Source organism: Ornithodoros turicata, chromosome 2 (genome assembly GCF_037126465.1).
Source record: "Ornithodoros turicata isolate Travis chromosome 2, ASM3712646v1, whole genome shotgun sequence".
Lineage (NCBI taxonomy): Eukaryota > Metazoa > Arthropoda > Arachnida > Ixodida > Argasidae > Ornithodoros > Ornithodoros turicata.
Window position 1 is genome coordinate 117,438,473 of NC_088202.1, and position 24,524 is coordinate 117,462,996.

General features: G+C 44.5%; 1 protein-coding gene across 3 annotated transcripts in view; it reads left to right on the forward strand.

The window, feature by feature from the left end:
- Window positions 1-24,524, forward strand: part of LOC135385981 (glycine receptor subunit alpha-3-like) — a 192,565-nt gene that overhangs the window by 122,521 nt on the left and 45,520 nt on the right. For all 3 annotated transcript variants that reach the window (XM_064615646.1, XM_064615645.1, XM_064615647.1), the window contains 4 exons: window positions 11,451-11,674; window positions 20,272-20,354; window positions 21,404-21,538; window positions 21,933-22,309. In XM_064615646.1, coding sequence (XP_064471716.1) covers window positions 11,451-11,674; window positions 20,272-20,354; window positions 21,404-21,538; window positions 21,933-22,309 — 819 coding nt within the window. The remainder of the gene's footprint in view (window positions 1-11,450; window positions 11,675-20,271; window positions 20,355-21,403; window positions 21,539-21,932; window positions 22,310-24,524) is intronic.

A 24,524-nucleotide genomic window follows, 5' to 3' on the forward strand; every position in this document is an offset into this window, starting at 1 on the left:
TTAGGTTGGCAGATCCCTAAAATTAATGTAAATACTATGCCGCTACCTATCCGTTACGGTACCCTTCTTTCTGCAACACTTAATCGTAGCCATATCTTTGTCGAATATGCCTGAAGACGGTACAATATTCAAGTCGCTTCACAGTGCCGGGGAAGGGGAATATGTTATTAAAAAATGGAGAAAGGTTAGCCTGCCCCACAGAGCCGGCATGCAGCATAAAGCATACCACTACATACAGCCAAGATATATTATTTCACATTGATCTTGACCTTGAGATGGTGCGGATTTAAGACATAATTCAATGCACATAGCGCATATGTGCATTTAATAATTGTACCGTCGGATGGTTTCGAACACAAGATTGTTTTTCTGCAATAACAGTATTGTGTTCGAGGCATCAGCGTATCCCAACCTCGAACGTTTCTGTCTGCTTGCTGTCGGCAGATTGATCAGTTTCTCATGTGGGCAAGTGGCACAACTGCCATCATAAACCAGCACTGATCGAGCCATCAATACGTGGCTGCCAGGTGGTAGAAAGATCAAACGAATGGCATGATGTTTGCTCTCGCAAGGGCCAACGCCGTGCTGTTGGCATACTGCACCAAAGCTTAGGTCTCACAGGAATTAGGAGTTACTGTTTTTGCCTACCCGATGCTTCCGTCCTTCCACCTACACGACTTCTCTTACAAAGCGTTTGACTATACTAATAACTACGTTCAATACGCTTTTCCAGGGATATGAGTTCCTCGGAAGAGTCTACCCCTGTGAGATTACCTGCGTAATACAGCATTCAGAGAGGGAGAAAAAATATAATTAACTTTCCACTGAACATGTCAGACGCTGTCAACAACCGCCTGTGTACCGCCACCCAGCTAGTGTGCAAAGAGCATTAGCAATATTATTACTCCATTTTGTGTGGCTCATATAGCTACAGTGTAAGGCGAGAAAATAACTAGATGGCTTTTGGCAACCTGGGTTAGCTAAGGTAATCCATTAGCCCATCCATCCCAGTTGGTTAGCAAACCCATTTACTATGATTACTCTTATGAGAGTAACAATGTTTGCATCGTGGTTTTGCCGTGCTCCCGCAAACTGTGCCCCTTGTTGAATGAGTGCCTTGATGTCGCATGCTCACTCCTAATATTGTCCGGTGACGTAGAAACAAATCCGGGTCCGACCTCTGAGCAAATGTTAGCGCAGATCTTAGCTAATCAGGACTCCGACAGGAAGTTACTACAGCCCATACAACAAAGCCAGAAACAGACAGAAACATTTCTTCACCAATTGAGTAAAAAAGTTGAAAACATAGAAGAAAGAGTGAAGAACCTTGAGTCTGTGCACGCGGATACGCTAGCATCTTCTGAACAGCTGTCCACAAGACCTTGAAAGTCGGTCACGACGGAACAACTTAATTATCTACGGAATTGAAGAAAAGGAATCTGAAACTCAAGATGACTTACTGATCTCGGTGAGAGATTCGATATTCCGTGACATCCTAAACGTTGACGTAGCCTCTATTGAACGCACAGACTTGGTGCGAAACGAGGCAATAAGCACCGACCAACTATATTAAAGCTCTACAATTCGTTGGAAAAGACAAAGGTTCTAAGAAATTGCTATCGATTGAAAGGTACCCAATACTCCATTAGTGAAGACTATCCCGAGAGAATTCGTTCTCTCCGGAAGAAGCTATGGAATAGCGCAGCAAATGATCGGCAGTCGGGCCATAAAGTTCGCCTGGTATTTTACAAACTGATTATTGATGATGATGTATACACCTGGGACGAATCCCTATCACAAAGGCATCTAGTCCGACGCAGTACGAGGCTTGTCACATCCGATAGTACGGATCCAGATGTAAACACACGTGTCACACGCTCCAAAAGCCGTACACAGGTCAACATCAATAGTACTGTATGACGTAATGCCAATAATCTTTGTATCTTGATGGGAAATATAAGAAGCTTAGTTCGCAAATGTGATAACCTGAGTTCCCTTGTAGATAACTGTAACGCCGATGTTGTAGCACTAACGGAGACATGGTTAAACGAGGACATATCTAGTGATGAAGTGTTACCTGGTTATACTCATTTTCGCTGCGGTCGATTGGGTCGTAGGGGCGGCGGGGTACTCCTCGCTGTCAAAGAGTGTCTAATGCCAACAGCTGTACATATCCCTTCGAGTCTTGAAATCGTTTGGGCATGTTTTAAGTGTCATATGTTTAATGTGCTCATTGGTGTGTGCTACCGGCCTCCTAAGGCGGCTACGTTTGTCGAAGAACTCGAAGCACATATGGCTGATGTAACACGCACCTTTCCTACTCACAAATTGTTATTGATGGGCGATTTTAACTTCCCTGATATCACTTGGTCTGATAACATGAATACTACCAACCTTCCCCCCTTATCACGCAATTTTGTTTGCATTATAACTTAGATCAACTTGTGAAAGTAGCCACGCGAGTGTCGGGATCATCTTCTAACATCTTAGACCTAGTATTGTCCGACGTGCCTGACTGTATCTCTAGTGTGACTTGCTTCGATGGCCCAAGTGACCATAAGTTTCTTGTGTTCTTTGTGGTAACAGCTCCGCCACGAGTCCAGAGGGAAAAAAAGGTGTTTAAGAACTATAATGCGGCGGATTACGGTTCCATTACTGCGGCGCCTTGCCTCGTTTTTTGACGAGTATTCAGCTCACTTTGCAGTGAGAACTGTCGAAGAAAACCGGGCGATGTTTAAGAATAAGTTCAACGACCTTGTAAACGCCCATGTACCAACTTTTCATGTAAGCTCGTCTCCTTCCACGTGGTTTAATAACAATTTGAGACGTCTTCGTTAAAGAAAAAACGCCTGTTTCGCAAAGCTAGATCCACAAATTCACCCCATACTTGGCAACGGTACTACTCTGCCGAAAAACAGTTCACAACAGCTGTTCGAACAAAAAAGGAAGAGTTTTATGGGCACATTCTACCATTCTATCTGGAAAGTAACCCTAGAAAATTTTGGGAGTTTATCTCGCCGCGCAAGGACCCCGAGATACACCTGATGGATTCAACAGGCGCATCTGTAGCCATTGATCAGTGTGCTAGTATGTTCAATGAGTATTTTACTTCTGTATTTACCGTGGAAGATACCGGTAATGTTCCGAAGGCCCCATTACACTCTTTTCCGCACATGTTATCCTTTGATATAGATCACTCTGGTGTGCTCAAACTGATAGATAATAGCAAACTATCTTCTTCCTGTGGCATTGATGGCATTAATACCAAAATCCTCAAAAACACAAAAATGATATCGTCTGCGTACTTAACTCTAATATTCCAGCAGTCCCTAGCAACGGGTAGTGTCCCAGGTGATTGGCTGATCGGTAAGATCATCCCAGTTCATAAGTCCGGTGACAAACAAACTCCAAGCCACTTTAGGCCCATATCTCTCACCAGTGTCCCATGAAAGCTGCTGGAGCACATCATTGTTAAACATATGGTCACCTACCTAGAAACTAACAATTTCTTCTACAAATATCAACATGGCTTTCGTAGGGGATACTCCTGTGAGACTCAGCTGGCAGGTCTAACACACGACATTCTCCATAATCTTGATAAGGGAAAACAAGTCGATGCAGTGTTCCTAGACTTTGCCAAAGCCTTCGATGGGGTTCCACATTCTAGTCTTCTAACCAAGTTATCAAGTCTTAACATTGATCCAATGGTTCTTACGTGGATTCGGAACTTCCTTACAAACAGGAAACAGTATGTCGCTGCAAATGGTACCACCTCCAGTCTCGCTCATGTAGCTTCTGGTATTCCGCAAGGTTCCGTAATAGGTCCACTCCTTTTCTTGATTTATATCAATGACCTGCCTTATAATGTATCGTGTAGGGTAAGACTGTTTGCAGACGACTGCGTTATATACCACCCAATTACTAATTTTTCTGACATCCAATTACTACAGTTCGACCTTCAGAAAATTTTCAATGGTGCACGGCCTGGCAACTCCCAGTTAATTCCGAGAAGTGTAAGGTTTTGTCATTCTATCGCCGTTCAAGCTTAAATCACCCCTACAACCTCGGACCCTGCGAACTGCAACATGTAAAGACCTACAAATATCTTGGCGTCCACCTCACTTATGACATGACTTGGACTGTGCACGTTACATACATCACAGCGAAAGCTAACCGCTCCCTTGGGTATCTTCGCCGTAACCTTCGTTCTTGTCCACCCATAACAAAAAAAGCTGCCTACACGAGCTTCCTGTGGCCCATACTTGAGTATGCCTCCCCTATCTGGAGTCCCTACCACTCCAACCTTTTTTGTGCAGTTGAGGCGGTGCAGAACCGCGCAGTTCGATTCATTTTAAATAATTTTTCTCCGTATAGTAGTATAACAACAATGAAGTCGTCTATTGATATCCCAACATTAGATTTACGTAGGAAGGTATGCAGTCTCTGTCTCTTTCATAAGGTCTTCCACAACACAATCTTAAGCACAGACTTTTTAAGAAATGCGGCGTTTATCTCTGCACGACTGGATCATGACTACAAGGTTGAACTAACACATTGCCACCATGATTTCTTCCTTAATTCATTTGGTTGTTACATAGCGAAATGTTGGAATGATTTACCTCGTAACATTGCAGTGCTTCATGATCCTTTAGAATTCAAAAAAGCAGTCACCGCACTCATCATAGGGGACAATGAAAGAACAGTGTGTAGCTGAAGTCGGTACCTTTTGTCTCTTTGTAAATTTATATTTGTAAATTTATAATTGTATAACCCATGTTAACCCATATACACTGTTAAAACAGAACTTCACCACATAGCACGCTCCTAACCAACCATCATACTGAATGATATCATTCTGTGTCATGATTTGTTCAAAACAGGGGGGAGGCGCCTATCTGGGACAAGATAATCTGTCCCAGATAGGCGCCTCCCGCCTGTTTTGAACAAATCATGACACAGAATGATATCTTTCGGTATGATGGTTGGTTAGGAGCGTGCTATGTGGTGAAGTTCTGTTTTAACAGTGTAGTATGTACATAGTGTGTTCTTTTATGTGCTGTGTCCGCCGTCCGTTATGTAGCGCCCAAAGGGCCTTTAACGTACCACGAAATAAATAAATAAATAAATCCTATCTTGCCAGTAATGTTTCACCTGCGTCACGAAGTTATAGGGCAAAGTCAGCGGTAATTTTGGAGCTCAATAATAGGTTTGGAGCGATATCTCGCTGCTGTTTGTGTGTGAGAAAATAAGAAAGGAGCTGTTTGATGATCCAAAGGAAGCGTTAAAACCGTTTTGTTTGTCAGTCAGAGCCTTGTCGTATACGTTTTGTCTTTTGTCTGGTTTGTGGGGTTTTAACGTTTCCTATGTTTCGGATATATTGTCGTATTCCTGTTCCAAAAGACACGACTCCTTGATTACCTGTTCCGAACAATGAAGCTGCAAAACACACTTTTAAATGTCCAATCAAGAAGCTAACACTAGTTTTGTAACTGATTGTATGACCGAAACTAGCTTCGTAGCCCATATTATGCAGCATGTTATACATACAGGGACGGATCCAGGACTTTTCTGAAGAGGGGAGGGGGGGGGGGGGGGGGTCGGCCCTGCCTTGGAAAACATCCTACTACACTACCTAAAGTCAATTGAAACTCTATGTAACGACAGAAATTAAGGGCGTCAGGACATCCGCCCCCCCCCCCTCCACAAATATGAGCTAATGTGACGTCCCTCGTTTCCTATGGGACGGAGCACAAGGCTAACGAATAAATGGGGATACAGTTAGCGTGGGTTAACAGTTAAAGGGCGAGCAGGAGTGACACCACACATGTGTAACAACAACAAACATGGTTTAACGGGGAACTACAATTCAAAATCGACTTGTTCTCGAATGAAAGTCCGTGTTTCAATTAGTATAATGCACACAAAATTAGAGCACTACCGCTTGGAAGAAAAAACGCAATATTGGCGGCAACGAATCGGATCCCTTGGAAGCAAAGATTGGCGACATCCAATCAGACAGCAGGAGAAGCGCGTGCATGCCTATCGTGTGCGTGGGGGTTTGGAACGGGACCTGTCGTAGCATCGTGTACATGCGCGAATGATGCGCATTGCTGCCTTTTCAATACTGATTTACTGAATTGTAGCTCACAATAGTAATCCCAAATGTTCTAGTGACAACAATGACATTCACGTCCTTTGGACAGCGACACCAGCGTGCTTCGTAAGTCGCGCTATGTTTTTCGCCGGAACTGCTTCACGGCGCGGCAGACGCGTTCAAGGCAGCGTGGACCATGCTCTAAAAGCACCCGGTGTATAGCCGAGGCACGAGCTGAAGCAACGTTCACTGCGTAGTGCCGAGGCAAGAAAGAGTCCGGTATAATTGTGATTGTAGTTTCGTAACGGAATCAAAGTTTTGAATTACGACAACAAGTGCGAAATTAACATAGGGCGTAATGTAATTTCAAGTGAACTGCATGTCAAAGTGGCACTTTAGTGTCATTTTAATATGAACTCGACTAAACGGTACGGCATTATTCACTTTGGATGACTGATAACGCATATCGTGAACCTGAGAGTTGATGCGGACGCAACTTAAATCTGCAGCATTGTTCGTCTCAAATTATGAGCGTCGCAAAAACCCCCGCGAGAAATGCAAATACGACAGACATGACATTGCGGCGAGAGTGACTAACCCTGACGTTGCGCACCCTCGACGACATCGCTGGACTTCACCAGGCCGTGGACGATGGCGTGGCAGACGAGGTCTGAAGACGACTTCGGCAGTGACCTACACGGCCGGTAATCCAGGCTCTGGTCTGGGTCAGTCGCCACCAGCTGGCTTCATTCGGTTGTAGCTTCGGTAGTACGGACGCTCGCGCTGCTGGAAGGAGACCCTGGCGACGAACCCTCAGGTCGAAGATGGGTTCCAGGCATCCAGGCACCGCAGTTGGCGTCAACCTTCCTCCGGCTCACATTATTTGTTACAATGCTACAATGCTCACATTATTTGTTTAAATTGGGTGACGGGATTTTTTAAATTAACATGTATGCTAATGCACAGTAAAACCATTGAACAAGGAACATAAATGCGGTTACACCTACTGCGCCGCTTGCATTGTGTCGATTACATCTGTTCTTTCTGTTCCTCTCTCGCAAAGTTTGCTGAGTGCGGAAAACGCGGTAAGATGAGGAAGCGATTCTCCAACAACAAATAAATCTTGACTACAACACGAGGTGATTCATCACTGGTGATTTTCCAAGGTCCTGCTACCTTCTACTTATTTCTGGCAGATGTTCTTTTACAAAGGGGAGTACTACAGAATACTGAGCGCAATGACGCATTACCTTCTGTATTCGTATCAATGAAATGAAACACAAATGCCCACTATCCTGAGGCTCTGACTTCACGACCAGCTCCGGTGGCGCAGCGGTAACGCGTGCGCTTGGAGACTGGGAGGTCCGCGGTTCGAATCCGCGGGCCGGCTGTGCCGTCTGGGGTTTTTCCTGGGTTTCCCTCAGATGTGTAATAGGCGTATGCCGGCACAGTTCCCCTGAAGTCGGCCCATGGACGCAGCTATCCTCCCCCCGAGCGCATTCCGCTCGGTCTTCCACTTCACCCTTTCCTCTCCTCCTCTCCACCACCTTTCCCTTCCCGAGAAACATGCCGCCTAATCAGGCAGGCAGACCTCTCGGGTTCCTCCCAACGACACTCCTCCTCCTCCTCCTCCCCCCCCCACGCGCGCAAAGACGCTCACCGCATCAGTCTCCAATGTCTGCCATTTGCAAACAAGGCAAGGTCAGGTCAGCATGGCGTCATCCAGGGTGACTTCAAATATGGCAGCCGGTTTACCTCTCTATTTCCCTCTCTATCTGGTTGGTTGCGGTTTTTGATCTTCGTCGCATCAAGAAATGCACGATGAAAGAAGTAGAGCGGTAGGAACACGGAAGCGATGATGTTATTCGAGAATTTTGTGTAGCATTTTGCAATGACATTAAATGTTGAGGCAATGATACGGCCCAGTCACTAAATAAAATCTATGGATACAATCTTTTTAAATGATTAAACGTAGTATACAAGTTGAAAATGAAATTCATATTTCGAAATGTAGTGATTGTTTTTATATTTTTTTATTCAGATCGCTTTTAATATATTTTAATAACGTGGTCAACTATAACGTAGTCGCCAACTCAGAAAACATTTGCGTCTGCTTTGGCGTCGTCGTGAGTCTTTTGGTTTTGTCGATGAAAATTCCTAACAACACGAACGTTTCTCTCGCGAAAAGAGGCTTGCCTAAGCTAAAATTTAACATATATTTTGCTGTACAATAGCAATCAGTTTTATGCAAAGTAAAATACCGCACGCATAGCATGCACATTTCATGGCCGAATCCGTTGTGGGGAGCCCACTGGACAGTAAATGTCATTAAGGCAAATGTCATTAAAACCGTCCGTGTGGCACCTACACGAATGACATTTGAACTTAACGAATTAAGCACTAAATATCACTTTTCGTGCCCGCGCTGCACTGGTATTAACGACAACTTTTTACCGAATAAAAAAACGGTGCAAAATATTACTCATGCAACGGTACCCGATCTGGAGATATTCCGTCCAAACATTGATGGATAATGTCGAGCGATTCACCAAGGCCGTTTTCTTACCGTTCGCGTAGTTCGTATTACGCAGCAGTTTGTAAGACGAGAGGATTCGCCATTAGCTTAACGACGGTTCGGAGTCAGATTCATAGAGAAAACGTGTTCATAGAGTGAGGAACTTTAATTGGAATCTTGGTAATAACGTTTAGGGAGAATGAAGCCTTGTTCTTGCAGCTGCCAGTGCTGTACATAAAAAAAGAAGAAGAAAAAACTGCAAAATGGGAGGGGGATATGTTTAATAATAACAAAGAAAGGCCTGCAAAATGGTCAAGGCCTGGTGCATCGGCAAGAAGGAAACGACGCTTTGGAAGGATGTCATCGCGTCCGCCATCTACTCCAAGCTTGCAGGGCTTTGCGTGGCTGTGTAGACTGGCATTTGTCAACGAATGAATGAGTGAGTTTAATGCGCCCAAGAAGAAAGGCAGAAACCTGCATAAAGAAGTAACGTAGGAACTGCCCATAGAGGCGCCCTCTGAACAGAAAATAACTGCCACTATTATGAATAAAGTTATGCTTGCACATGTTAAAAGGGCACCTCCCCGAAAACTGAGCCGGCGAATGCATTCGTGGGGGGGTTGCATGGTGGGCTAATCGCAGCGACGTTGTAGGGTGTTGCGGGGAAGCGCTGGGAAAATAAGGAGGAATGTGAAGGCGAACATTCTGCAATGGATCAAATCAATTTACAAAGCGGCATAAAAGACAGCGTATAGCAAATCGATAATCGTGAGGACCTAATTTAGCACGTAATCGTTCCGGTTCTGAAGGGTTTGAGTGCACGGCTTTGTGGCAAGCGCTTGAGTCGGCGTTAGCTCTGCCATTAACAAATAACTACAGATCCGGCTTCGCGATCCTTTAACCTTCTCGCAGGAACGGACTCGTTTACAGACGTGGTCAGAGGACCAGATATTAAGACCACTGGGTAGTGTACAAGTAAAAGTACGCTTCGAGTTCAAGTATTGCATTTTGCCGTTGATGGTCACGAACAGAGGCCGATATAATCTCCTTAAAAGGTACTGGGTCTGAATACTTTGCACTAGCATGAGCGGCATAGCTCACGTTGAGATGCGGATTCGGACACCGTGCCGAAGGCTCATGGGATTCTTTTCGACTAATTCCCAATTTTACTAGAGTTCGTAGAAGATCAGGCTTTGTTACCCACAAGAATGCAGTGGAGAAAGATTGACAAGATGTATACAAAATATTGCTGAAACCGACACCTGAATGGCCCGCTCGTTTGGTCATCGCAAAGGAAATTGTCCCAAAATATCAACGCAGTCGCATAAAACATCTAGTTGGGCCTGTTGGTTGACATATTAAACAGGGTAAAGGTGCTAAAAATACACAGGACAAGAACACGATCTACGTAGGACAATCAAGTCGGCTTTTTAGCGACTACAGCAGATCGTCCGTTCAGAGTCGTTGAGTCAGTCAATCGTTCGTCCCCTTTTGACTACTGGCGAACAGCCAGTACATACGAAGGACGAATGTTTTATAGGTTAGGTTCAGCGCTGGCTTATATGTAGTTGCTCTTACCTTACCTAGAGGACTCTGACCTTACCGATGCTGTAACAGAAGTACTTACCGTGCATGTGAATGGTCTCTTCAAGATGTGGAGACTACCGGTTTCGTTAGCAGTATCTTCTGCGGTTTTTCAACGTTTCACCAGATCGCGTCCTAGATTGAAATATGACAGTCGGCGAAAAAGCCAGATACCGACGGGAACCGGACCAGGCGCCTCTAAATAGATCCCCCCTCTAACGAGGCGCCTGCCCATAGCCGGTCAAGTGCACTGACCACTATGCTACGCTGGCAACGGCTTACTGAGGACTTACCAGGGGGCCTCGTTCAACGAACGGAACAAGCAAGAAAAACAATCGAAAGCCGAAGCAATCATGTTTTCGAAATCAGTTGAATTGTTAATTTATTATCCTTAGTCCACTCGGTCATTTTCTATTGCAGCTTAGTGTGGTCGACCACAGGCTCGACTACAGGGGTAAAAGAAAACAACAACAAATACTACAAATTCAGAAGAGAGCTGTAAGGATTATAGAAGATGTATAATATATTTCACATATTTCCACGTTCTTCAACGCATTAAAAGTATTACAGATAAGGAACTTGTCCGACTACTTGCGGGTTCGACCAAATATAACGGCTGCACGCCACAACAATATAACCTGTCTCTCTTTATGTTTCGTGTTAGCGCCACGAAGCAACTGTGGCTATGAGCAGGCTCTCTTTATGTGACTTACGCAAATTACTACAGGAGCCACTCGGCAGTGTAACTTATTGGATACGCCGTTATGCAGAACCGACTATGGTAAACAATCTCTGAAATATACAGGGTGTTTTTTTTTTTTTTTTCGAGACACATTTTTTATAAAAAAAAACTATAAAGGCTAGAGACATGCTGTTTTCACTTCTATCATCTCTGGGGCGGCGGACGTACTTGGCCATATGTTGCTCAACCGTCAAATGACTAATTACGTAAAAATCGTTAATTATCAAAGCTACGAAGTTGTTCCAATGAGAACATTTGTTCCTCTCGGTGGCATGATATCGTAGCCGTTTTCAGAACAAAAATCCGTTCGATAGCAGATACAGCAACAGCAGCAGCAGCAGTGAAAAAGAAAAAGAAAAAAAGACAACACGAAACTTACTTTTGTGACCTCTATGTCTTTGCCAGATAACATTTGCTTTATTCTGCTTGGCCACAGCGAACCTCATTTGAATTGCATTAGTGCATTAGGAAGGAGGAATGGGGTGATCACTTTTCTTCTTTAAACATTCATGCAGGATTACGAAGTAGACCTCTACCTGCGACAAAGGTGGCGCGACGATCGTTTTGAAAAGAGCGGCATTTCTGGACCTCTGGATTTGAACGACCCCAAGTTGGTGCAGAAGATTTGGAAGCCAGAAGTATTTTTCGCAAATGCGAAGCATGCCGAGTTTCAATACGTCACTGTGCCGAACGTCTTGGTCCGCATCAATCCATCGGGAAACATACTTTACATGCTACGGTAAGCGTCCCTCTTGCTTCACATCAAACTCACTCTAGCAAAGGACCTTTTTAATAATTGCGTATGCGCATGCGCATGTCTCCTGTGATACTGAAGGCGATGTTCTGTTCGCGATCAATGCTTGTTAGAACATCAATAGTAAAATAATTGCAAATCTGAAAGTCAATGTGTTTATGCAGATCCGAATGCGCAAATCTTATTGACAAGACGTATTAATGTCACACAATCCGATAACCTGGTTTTCTTAGGTAGCTTCCACAAAGATTGCGAACCCCATTTTGATGACAGCGGTGAAATACATAGATGGTCAACATTGGAAGGAGCACCGTCTGTACGTACGTTCGAATGTGTATGTTATTGCGTTTTCGTGCCGAAGCAGCATCGCGATCGCGGTGTTCTGCAAACACGATTCCGCGTGACTCGAGCAAAAGAGTCGCGAAGGGAAGTAAGTTCGCGGTGCTCCCAATTGATAGCTGTGGCTGGATCCAACTAAGGATCGCTCTCTGTTCTTCGATGTTTGGTGCGTTTCGGCAACTCCGTAATGGACAGCAGGAACACATGTAGTATTATAGTTTCGTGCTCTTTCTACCTCACGGTAAAGCTATGCACATAAAAAAAAAGGCAGACGAATGAAGCACTACGAAAGGTTCTCGCAGTGTGCGTGAGCCTTTCAATACCTGTGCAAGCTCGTAAAGGAGGCTTGAAAGGACGTTGATACTACGGTGTCTTGCTTTCTGATGAGCGGCTACAGAGTTACTAAAGGTATAGGACAGATGATTGGGTGGTAGGCTTGTTTTGTGTAGCCTTATATATACGTGGCCTTTGCTGATTCCACTCTATGACGTTCCATGTTGAGGGATACATATGGTTTATAAGAGCTTAGATTGCGTCACGTTCAGTTGACTAGGGAAAAGTTCTCGCCCTTGTATTTCGGCACAGGTGCGATTTATATAACTCCAGCATCTGCAAACATTCAGGCGCGAACACTTCCACGTTACACACATTACATTTTAAGAACACCAACGCCCTGTGCACATGTCATCCAGTGGACCCATAAGCACCCGCCTACTATCATTTTTCTGAGTTAAGGCGGAGATTGGGGCAAGTTGGTACATAACTACGTAAAAACAGCGCAGAGCGTCTCATGCGCTGTTTTCACGCAGTTATTATTTTTCATCGGAAACCTACCGTTTATACACGAGTGTCAATATAGTTTCCGTCGAAATTCGGAGAAACAAAGGAGGAAGCACCACAATATGATTATAATGTTTAATTTGTTTTACGTTGCTTGGCTGCTTGGTTCTGCTTTACTTTAAGGAGGTTTGTTAAAAAGAAAAATACCAGGAACTTTTTCAGTGCGCGCCCACGTCAGGAGTGCGAATTTTCCTGCGGTCTTCCCAGTCTTACACAACCATCGTTAGGTATGTAGACAGCCAGTGACAAACCGACAGCCATGTGTATCATATCCCTATCTTTTAGCTGCTAAGCACAACGTTGATTGTGTAGCGCAGCGAGAGCTTGAGAAATGACGCTCGTTCTCTTCCGCATAGCGTGGCACATTTTTGAAGGAGGGTCGCCCTTAAAAGTAAGCACGCTTTGGTGAAACACGGGTAAAATCTCCTCGCACTCTTAGAAAAAATAGGTTTTGTGTGTATACCCTTGAGGTGGTAACGTGCTGTCACATATTTTAGTCCAAAAGGTGTTAAAGGGACTATCGCACCTGGGAACGTATGTATGAGACCGACACGGTAATGTTCGGCATGGTTTCACAGTCAACTTGACCAAGCTTCTCTTCCGAAAACAGCTAACTTATTAAACAAACGAGTTTTAAAGATTCGCACTCCCTCTGCAGCTTGCCCAGAATGACGTAAGCTGGGCACACGAATGAAAGCGCAGCGCAGGTGACTGTCTCCAAGGTCGTCTGCTTCGCTGTCGCACCACAATATGCTAAGTGAGAAGACCTCGGTAAATACGCCGTCTTTCGCTTACCAGTGTGAGTGCTGACGTGGCCACGTTCCGTGGAACATGGTGTTACGCTCTTGGCTGTACAAACACGTATGACGCTAACCAGAGACAGCATTCCACGAGCTGATCTCAGACTTCTCCGCGACCTACAGATGCCATCACTCCGCCCGGAGGTCGGACGTTGGACGCCAAGGTCTCTCTGCCGCTCCCTGATTGGCCTTGTCCACGCCAAAAGGTGCTCACTGATTGGCCTTGTCCAAGTCACGTTTACAAAGACGGAATTCCGGAAGGCTCTCAACATCCGTTGTCTGCTCTTGTCACGCATTGCATCCAATTGCACAGAAACAACTCCACTAATTCGCATCGGATTTTCGGGGCCATTATGGGGGATGAACGAGGAGTAATATGGCACTGTAGTTTCGGAATCGACCGCTACGGATGCGATAGTCCATTTAAGGTTAAACCCCTTGAATGGGTGGCAATATTAAACCCTGTTGGCAGGTTGTAACATTACCACCTTAAGGGAGAATATCGTACCCTGTGGATAGATGGTAAAGTTGACACTCCTGGGTGTTACATTATACCCTGTGGGCAGGTCGTAAAACTGCCACTCCTGGGTGTTACATTCTACCCTGTGCGGACGTGTGTGTGCGTGTGAATCCTAACGGCATATCCGCGCATGGCATCTCCTTCCCGCATCTTCCCGGCGCATTTGGCCCTTTAGAGCTACATTTGAGGGGAAGTTATCTTCATCGACGGATCACCAAGGGAAAGAGGCAAAGAAAAATTAACCGCGATTACAAACACGCAAACTTCGCGCGCAAGGCCACACGCGCAAAGCACAGGATAAGCTGAAAGGTTGTGCATATTAGAGTCACTAAATAAGCTACGCTTCTAAGCTAATAAACTAAATAAGCTAAATAAGCATAGCTTATTTAGTGACTCTAGTGCATATTCCTGCCATATAATCACAAATGTGGGAGCAGTTTGCCAGGGAACATATACTATTATGGTGAACTATAATACTATTAATAGGCTGCGACATCGCAGTCTTCGTCTTTCAATTCCCTCTTTCTTCTTCTCTTCAATTCTCATATCCTCTACGTCTGACAAGCGACTTTTGCAAGTGAGGGTTCGGAGATTTCCTCATTGTAGTAACGGAAAGTCTGCCGCCAAAAGTGACAACATTTCGGATTAAGATACAACCGTGTTGCTGACTGTGTTTTCTACTTAAGTTGCTCCTCAAATACGATGATACCGTTTCTTCGAAAAATTATCGTTGTGGTATGTAATGAACTTGTGTACCCAAGGTGGTAAATGAGCTGGGTTACCACCCTGCGTATGTTGTCGACCGAAAGATGGCGCCGCAATCGAGGAAGTAAACAGTTCCGTTATACCCATCCGCAAGGTTACGCTGCAGGTAGTAGGGTGCCGAGTGGCACCCGCCGGGGTGGTAGGAGAGCCGATTGCCAGCTTTTTAAACCTTTTTTTTTTCTTTCTTTCTTTCTAAGAGTGCGGGCTACTAGAGTATCACAGGAACAATTATTCATACGCAGTTCTTATTTCGGATATGGAATAAATATGTCAATTAGCTTGAAAGCTAGAAAATGAAAAATTGAAATATTCTCTTTTGCAACGAACAACACGTGAGTGCATGCAAGTGCTGTTTTCAACATTGTTGTTCAAATTTTTTTTTAAAGTATGAATGGCGTGTTGATGAAATATGTACTGCGCACCAGCCTCGTCCTGGGAACATAAGCGTCGTCACACGTGGAAGGAATATCTTCTGCCTTAGTTCCTCACGCTGTCACAGTGCTGGTATCTACGGACGGCTTTACTGATGATGGCTTTATGAACTCACCCGTAATATTGTAATTAATTCCTTCCAGCTCATGTACTCCGTAAGCGTCGTAATTCATCCAGTTCTTCAAACAGGATAGATGCTCCCCTAAGTTAACACGCAGCTCCAATCTCAGTGCGCTCAAAGCGCTGAGTATAAGCCCCTTGAGGAATAATTAAAGGGGTCGTCTTTGTGCGGGCGCTGGTATTACGAGGCTCCCTCAGCCTAATACCTTTCCCATCCCCACTGCCCCCCCCACTCTCCAAAGCCAAAATAAAATTGCTGTTGTTACCTTTCCCCTGCAGTACAATTTTACATGCGCCGCTGACATTGCGTCACACAGAGCTTAGTCTGTGTTCAGGACATACTCTCTTGTGGCCGATCTTGTTTGCCAGACCAAGTAAATGCAACAGGCAAGTCGCTATATCTTGAACACGAAATTTCTCGCTTTGTGCAAGGTAGCGTGAACACAGTTCGTAACCCTCTACTTTTGCGTGTATATAGTTGTAAAAAGCTACCCTCTCTTTTTTTCACTTTTGGAAGCAATTCGAGCCTACTATACGTATATCTTTTAGAAAATAGCGTATCCTCTTAGGTACACACGTATGCAGAGGTATAGGCTGTTATACGACGTCGAGGCTCACCCCTGCCCAGTCACCGTCTGAAGGAGGGGGTGAGATGAATATGGTTACATTATATTAGTACATCGCTATTCGCTCGAGAGACTGGTTGTCGTCAGAAAGTCTCAGAAGACGCGCAGCTGATGCGCCGTTTTGGATCGCTGGCCCAGATATGATGAACAGTCGATGATCGATATGCTGCATACCGCTTTTCAGTGTCCCGCGCTCTTTCTGGTGACGCCCGCACAGCGTTCGTGAGCACCCGTTGCCAGTCGTGCTGCATGTCGCATGTTAGGCCGATATCTGACGTTGCAAGACCGACATGCTGTTTGAGTACAGGAGTAAATGAGGAGTAAATGCAAGCAGGGGAGGGTGGCGGCAAACGCATGTGACAACTGCTGGGGAATCGTCTAGCAGGGTGACGGATCCCCAGAAACTTGGATGTGTTGTCCTGCTGTCACTGAGCCCTCATCTTCGTCTCGGAGGTGAGGGGGGGGGGGGAAGTCATCCTCATTGCGAGGATTACCAATATGTCCCTTGTCACATGCGGGCGTCTGCCGGCCTGGGTTTTCCCAGGAACACCCATAGAGTAACAGTGCCTCCTGCACTCGATAGAAGCTTGTGCTCTGGTGATGTTGGGATTTTATGCAACACATTCAGACGTCAAAGGGGTGAACCTTGTACCAGCTCCCGGTCAACCGTCAGCAAAGATTTTGAGTCACTGTCACGCCTCATGTCTGCGACATGTCGAACAACAGCAATACACCTTCGCCTTCAGTCCCCCAATGTGCTTCTGCCATGAGAGAATTCTATTCACTGTTACACCGAGGAATTTACCAAATGAGATGTATTGTAGCTGTTTTCTATCTACAAGAAGGTTGAGTGGTCGCATATCTCTCTGCATAAGTGGCAGGACCATCGTTTTGCCGTATGAGATGCGAAAATCTGCCTTGGTCAGGTAGTGTTGGACGGCGTTGAGAGCAGGGAAGAGTAACGGAGGTATTTTTGTTACCGTTTCCATTTTCGTTACTGCTATATTTTCGTTTCCTTTGTCCGTTTTTGATACCAGCCTTTCAATTTCGTTTCCGTTACGTTTCCGTTACTGTTTCCGGTAATGGAACGGCTGTTAAAGCTGCGGGAGGGCAGCATGTAGCAGACGACGCGCCGCTCCATGACGCAGACGGAGCCAACACCTGTGTCACGCCCCTCTCGCGCTCCTGGTGCCTGCGAGCTCCTTTCATTCTTTCCTGTTAGTTGGTGGCAAACGACTACAGTATTAAAGCGGTCTTGTCCTTCCTGCCTGGTCTGTCCATCAACTACAATTCCTTCAAGGCAAGGGCTGTACCGTAGCCTCTAAATCGGTTGCAGCAGTCCCAGCTATCTAGAAAGTACCCCTCATGCTACTGTGCCGAATTAGGACATCTGGACTTCTGTTGTTTCCCCAACCTTTAATATTGAATAATCTGTAGTAGCATCATATACCCCCATGTTCTTTTTCTTCCCCCTTTTCCCCCTTCTTCCCTTTTTTTCTTTTCCTTCCTTTTCTTTTTGTTTCCCCCTTTTTGTTTTTTCTTTCTCCCTCCTTTTCGTTTTCCCCCTTCCCCCTTTTTTCTTTTTCGGAATAGCAAGCCGGATCTTTGCCTGGCTAACCTTTCCTTTCTTTTCTTCTTAATAAACATATTCCCCCCATGTTCTTCCTTTGTTTTCTTTGTCCTAATAAATATACCCCCCTCCTTGTTAACTACACACTAAAGCCGAAAAGGAATGACCATAGACTGGTCTAACTTGACCGACAAGCACACGAAACTAAAATTACCACCATGTGATCGGTGCCCATCTCTCCCTTTTTCAGTGCGTTGTTTTCAGACCTGGCAACAAATAACACTGAATGGGACACGCGACGTCCTATATTGTTCAAGTGCAGCACCGACTATCGCAGTTCTTTGAGTACATTTGTGAGAAGCACCGCAGCACCGCTCCCAAAATTAAAGCACATCTGCACGTCAGAACACAGTGCTGGAAGCGGTGAAGGACTCGGAATAGAACACTGGACGCCGGCTCGTTGACCAATAAAACTGTGAAGTCACTAACATTGCGAGACGAAAACCACGCTCAACGCTATAGTCAACTCTACTTAGTCACTCTCGTGCTATATTTATTCCTGGGTTGTTGACGGATGAATGTAAAACGAAAGATTTGGATACAATAGTTCCACAAACGTTGGTCCGGCTACTCCGTAACACATAAAGTTGGCTGCTCAGTGCTCGCTTAATTCCACACATGAAGAGGTTGGTGGGTTGATTGAGACTGAGATATATAAAAATAATGAAGAGGTTCTTCACAATATGCATACATTTGGCGTTATGCTTTGGTCACCGAGTTGGTCTTTAGCCCTTTTCCTTGAGCCTCAATATATCTATTGCGAACCGTCATACTCCATATTGAACATCTCATTCTAGTAATACATTGAAAATCCACAAAAGTCTGCTGCCGCAGCCTGCTAACTATAACAAAGATACGCGATTTCGTTCCGTTCGTCCACCCTGATTATGTATAGTTACACCTACCTCTGTAATTGCTCGGCCGCGTAGTGCTCAGTGTGCCCCGGTGTGGCAAGCAATAAATTAAGTGGCAAAGTTTGTCGTTTATCGTCACTCTTTGTTGTTGTTGGAACGAACGATACCCTCACGACGGGTGTATCCCATTTGAAGCCGCTAAAAATAAACGTTCAAGAATAATCGCGTAAATTGCCACCGCTAAAGACAAAACGTCCAGATTATACGCTTATAAATCCAGGATTAAAAATAAACCGCATAACTATGCATCTTTAATAACAAATTCTCAAATACCTATACGCTTAATAATATATCGTTCAAAATGAATCCACAGTATTTGATTGGTCGCTGTAGTTACGTGGGATGGCCGCAAACGAGGTGTCGTTGTCGGCTCTGAAAAATAGTTCTCAACTTGCAGACTTCATTCGGCGTGGCTGAACCCGGATGAACCTCATGAGAGCGCTACAACCGCGGCAAAAACAGTTCGAAATTTTGGGTGATGGATCACTGATTAGACGTGTCACTTGTACTATTTTTTCCCTGCTGTATTTCTTCTTTTTTTGTTGCAAAATATGCTCGGTTCATAGAATTCTTACCATGAAATAACCGCACGGACACGATGTTATTGCTAGTGTGCGTTGTCATCATGCAAGAAAGCTGTTATTTGTGTGTGTCGATAAAGCCCGGCTGCCGTATTGGCCAATGTTTACTTGTTCTGTGATGGGCGAATTTCATCATATATCATCCTTCTAATTCGGTGATGTGCACTGTGACCACATTGAAATGACGAGAGACGTGGCAAGAGCACACCGCCAAGGAAGGCATCGCTGTGCTCGATCGGATATATTGTGCTCATGTTCGACAAGACCTGCGCTGCTGCGTACCCCATATGAAGCGTTTAACGGCATCTTGGAAAACGCGAATATTGCGTTGGGTTTCATGTTATGGTTGCCGGTGCTGGTGAGCTCTAGCCCGTTGTCCGGGCGAGCATTTACAACGCAGAATGTGCCCGATACGAAGTAGATATAGCACGGTTTATTCTTTAAGATTTTATTCTTAAGCGGGCTATTCTTAATGCATACTTCGTTCATAATTTGGGTTAGACAACCATCTATAAACACTTGGACTACGCTTTCCAGCACTGCTGTCGGGAGGGGCAGCAATGTCTCCGGCTGTGCGCAGCTTTCCAAGGGAATTACTCCGAAGGGCATAACCTTCATCTTTAGTTTAATTGCTAATAAATATTTTATTGCACCACCACCACCATAGCAACAATATTGTTACTTTCTAGGCGCATTCCACATAACATACTCGTCTCAACGACAAAAACCACATTCACAACGATGGTATTTCACCGCACAGTCTTGGCGACGTGCACTCCATATGTGCAACTCGCGGAAACAGCTATGGCAGGGTGGCCAATTAACGGCTTCTTCGTTCATACCAAATCTATATTAATCAGATGTAGCTGTGCACGTAAGGTGAGTCAGCGTACAATTGGTGACATGCTGTGCGTGTCACACGGTATAGGACTGCGGATAATTTGGATCACCTGAGAGCAAATCTTCTCACGGTTCACAAATGGAATCTGCGAAAAAAAAAATGATTTTCATGCAGGCTCAAGCTGACATTTTCCTGCATGATGGATCTATACCGGTACCCACTGGACGCCCAGGTCTGCTCGATAGAGTTGGCATCATGTAAGTTTCCTGTGTGACTTTCAAAACGTCGTACCCGAGATTACTAACATCCGACACCGAAACATTTTTGGCTACCAATAATGAGCATAAACAAAAGAACAAATCCTTCGCACGTGACCACTGAAAAAGATAAAAGAGTAGATTTACACTGAAATGTTTACCACCTCCTTTCTTCCAAAAGTTTGAAATGCAGTGTTTCTCGGTGTAGAAATCGATTTTTTATCGCAGTTCCTGCGGCACCCCATTCGCTGATAAGGCTCTACAACCATCATAAAATTGTTCAGCACAAAGAACACGACGGAACTGAACATGAGGCCTGTCTTGGCCATACTCTGTGATAAATCTGTGAGAGGGGGATGACGTTCAATAATAATAATAATAAAGAAAAAAGTGAGGTCTGCAGGTCTGCCTGCTCAGCCAAGGCGGCAAGCTTCACTCAGTAGAGACAGATACTCGTGTGGGATTTGATGTTATATTATATTATATCTTTATTGATCACGTTAGGGAATGGGAGGCGAGGCAAAAACGTCCAGAGGACTTGACGGAGGCCTCACTCCCTACAGCAGCAAAAACACACCGTACCCGACATTCAGCACAAATGGATACAATACGTGAAAGCTTATACATAAAAAAAAAAGACAGAGATAGAAACATATGCTACTGAATTCTAACGAATTGGTTTAGCAAATCAGATTTAGAAATATCTTTTATGCCATTAGGCAATTTAACTAAATAGTATTGTAACGCCTGGAGGCCATAAGAAGTTCTACACTGTGAGGGTTTGCATGCCACGGGTGGGGGTGGGGGGTGGGAGCTGGGGAGTTACGGTAGTTGTAAGCATGATCAGTATCTTTTATGTTTGCCATGTCCAGAAAGTCAATTATATTAACTTTAATCTTTGATGATACTTTTGATTCCCACGTGATACCAACTTCCTGAAAAGATATCTTCTCGATTATGATGTTTGCTTTCAATGGCTTTTCTACTTGAGTAACTTGGTGAGGGCGAACGGCCCCACGATAAAAGTAACTTTTACGTTCTTTCGACAGTTTCGAAAACAACGGACGAGCTTCAACTTTTCTGGTCTCCGGAGTCGCCCATCATCCTTTACGACAACATGAAACTGCCTCAGTTTGAAATAGAGAAGGTCAACACATCCCTCTGCAACGAGACATTTCATATAGGTAACGAGAAGTGAACTTTTTCCTGATAGCATACTTCAGTTACTGTGGGACAAGCGGAGCTTTTGCAACACAGTGGGCGCCCAAAAATAAGCAGATGCGAGATTACGACACAAGGTTACTATACTATAACGAGCGAAGACAAAAAGTTATCCAGCTCCTCACACGAAAAACATTTATACTAAAAGCATCAAACTTAGTAGTTAAAATTAGTTTACCTCTTCATTTTATTATAGAGAAGTGAAAGCATTTCGTCTTGTTATTTCTGTGGACAGTTCGAGACATACACAAGACCAGCACACGAGACAACCTCTATATTTGCATGAAATAGCAACATTCGGGTGCAGACGCAGCATTATTTTGTTCACGCTATAATATAGTTTTCCTACATTTCCAGGGGAATACAGCTGCTTAAAGGCCGAGTTTTACCTTCAACGTTCCATAGGATACCACCTTGTTCAATCTTATCTGCCCACCATATTGATCGTTGTGATATCGTGGGTGTCTTTCTGGTTGGACGTTGAAGCTATTCCTGCTCGCATCACTTTGGGAGTAACTACACTGCTCACCATATCTTCGAAAGGAGCGGGCATTCAAGGCAACCTACCTCCGGTGTCATACGTCAAAGCAATCGACGTCTGGATGGGAGCGTGCACCATGTTTGTGTTTGCGGCGCTCTTGGAGTTCACCTTCGTCAACTACCTGTGGAGAAAACGGCCGAATGGAACTCGAAATTCACGACCGGCATCCGACAACAGCCTGGCATTGAAAGTTGTAAGTAACACTTTTAGTGCTAACAAAATTTAAATTATGTCGGTGACACTTCGCCGAATTGTTTGCCTGCCGTTCTACGAGCTTGCTGTTCTCCGTGTCACCTCTTCCTTGCGGTATAATGTGACGGTGCGAAAACACCGAATCTTCGCATTGGTCTCGAATCTAACACGCCTTTAGACTCTTCGAATGGGAGGTGGATTTGAATTTCGTTGCACTTCTTATTGCGACAGCCCAGCGCATTAGATTCCGAATACGACACAGGTGTGCAGTCGACAAGGCTCTACGAATAGCGAAATTCGGTACCAACGATAGAGCACTGTGACACTTTGCTCATTTTTCGGTTCCGAATTGCCACTTTACATTGGATGGAATCATGTTCAGAATATATTTCTTATACTAATATGCACGTACAAGCACCTACATATAAACAACCATCCTGCTGTTCCCCGGTAGGCACGTACTTTCATCTGAGAAGGCGCATATATTTTCCGCCCTACGGTCTCCTATATATGTGCTCTATGGAGAGAAAAGCGACATGCAGAAAAATGTATCATATTTATAAAAATATATTAAGTGTATAATAACAATTATGTATAATCTTAACATGATGTATTTCATTAACTTTTTTTTCTCGTTAACATCAACATCAACTTAAGTGTCCTTGCTGTCGTAAACGTTAAAGTTTGATTTGGCATAAATTTTAGGATATAGAATTTGAATCTGCGACATTTGTGCAGAAAAAAAAAAGGAAAAGAAAAACGTTAGGTGTCTCCAAATCGAACGCCCGATGTGGGCCACGTTATCGACATTTAATTTGTACACGTGGTACTACAAAACACAAGTAACTTGCCTATGCAAATGAGAGACATGTGGTCTTTAGAGACCTATTTCAAACAGTTAATCCTGAGATCCGGAATATTACGTTATATCGCCCGTTCGCCCTCTCAAGGTCTCCCAAAGGACAAGTCGTCGAGAAATATGCAAACAGCGCTCCACATGTTGCGAACCGGGTCAGCACTCACAAACTCGCTGCTACACGAAATTGGCTCCGTTGGCACGTAATTGGTAAATTGCAGGCACCGCCGTCTGCCTAAGAACATTGAGGACATCCTAAGGGACGGTTATACGCTAATGATTGTGCGCGCCGAAAACGCTTCGCATAGTGCAGGAACGGCACACTGAATGATATTGTAGGTACGTATCTCGTGGTCACGTTCTTGGAGAGAAACACCACGGGGAAACATCCCATGTCATCATCACTTCTTCATTTATTGTTGTTGTTGTCTTGGAGAGACGCACGAGAGCATGGGGCTAATCTGGAGGCCTTTATAGTATGCATTCTCAATTTGGACCTCTCACGGTAATGGTCAATCGTCTATCCTAATCGCCTCATACACTCTAAGAAAAAAGGGTGTGAAAAGGTGGTAACTTCTATACATACACCCTATAGGTCAACAATGCGTCTGACAAAGGGTGTAAAAGGGTAGTAAAAGCAATCATCTTTTCTATCTTTTACTTTATCTTTCTTTCTTTTTGAGTTTGGATATATCATCATATCCAAATTGCTACAAAAAGGCGTTCGCTTCCCTCGCTCACCGAGTCAGAAGGGATAGTCCTATCATTCGCGGCAATGGTTGGCGCACAACGTGCTTTGCGGTGAAGTTCTGTTTTGAGAATAAGGTAGCAGGTAGAACTTTGCAACCTTTTAGGCACAACATATGCGACAACTATTACCTCATAAAGTGTGTAACTGGTCCACCCTTTTTTTCTAAGAGTGTACCCTCAACCACTTTTACGGGTATCATCTCTGCTCATCTTCCAGCTATACTGTCGTGACGCTGCACACAGTTGTGAGGTCGAGAGCAGCAAGCTGTTTATAGCAATACGACCGCAACGCGATCTCGTAGCTATAGACATAGCTACTTTTGAGGGCTACCAACTAAGCAGAATTTCTTCAGTTATCCATAGCTGAATTGCGTCTTTTCCTAAAATCTAGATATAAAATGCGCTCTTTCTCCGGATTCTAGCTAATTTTCTGCGATCAGTAACTCGTCGTGGAATTGCGCGGGGGAGAATGTACAATTTTACGGGATAGTTGCCAGATTGAACACTCTTAGAGAAGGAAAGACACAGAAAGACAAGAAAGTCAAATCTCTGGTAAAGACAATAGTGAGTTTTAGTGCATCGTACGCTATTGCCTTTCCGTACGTAAGGG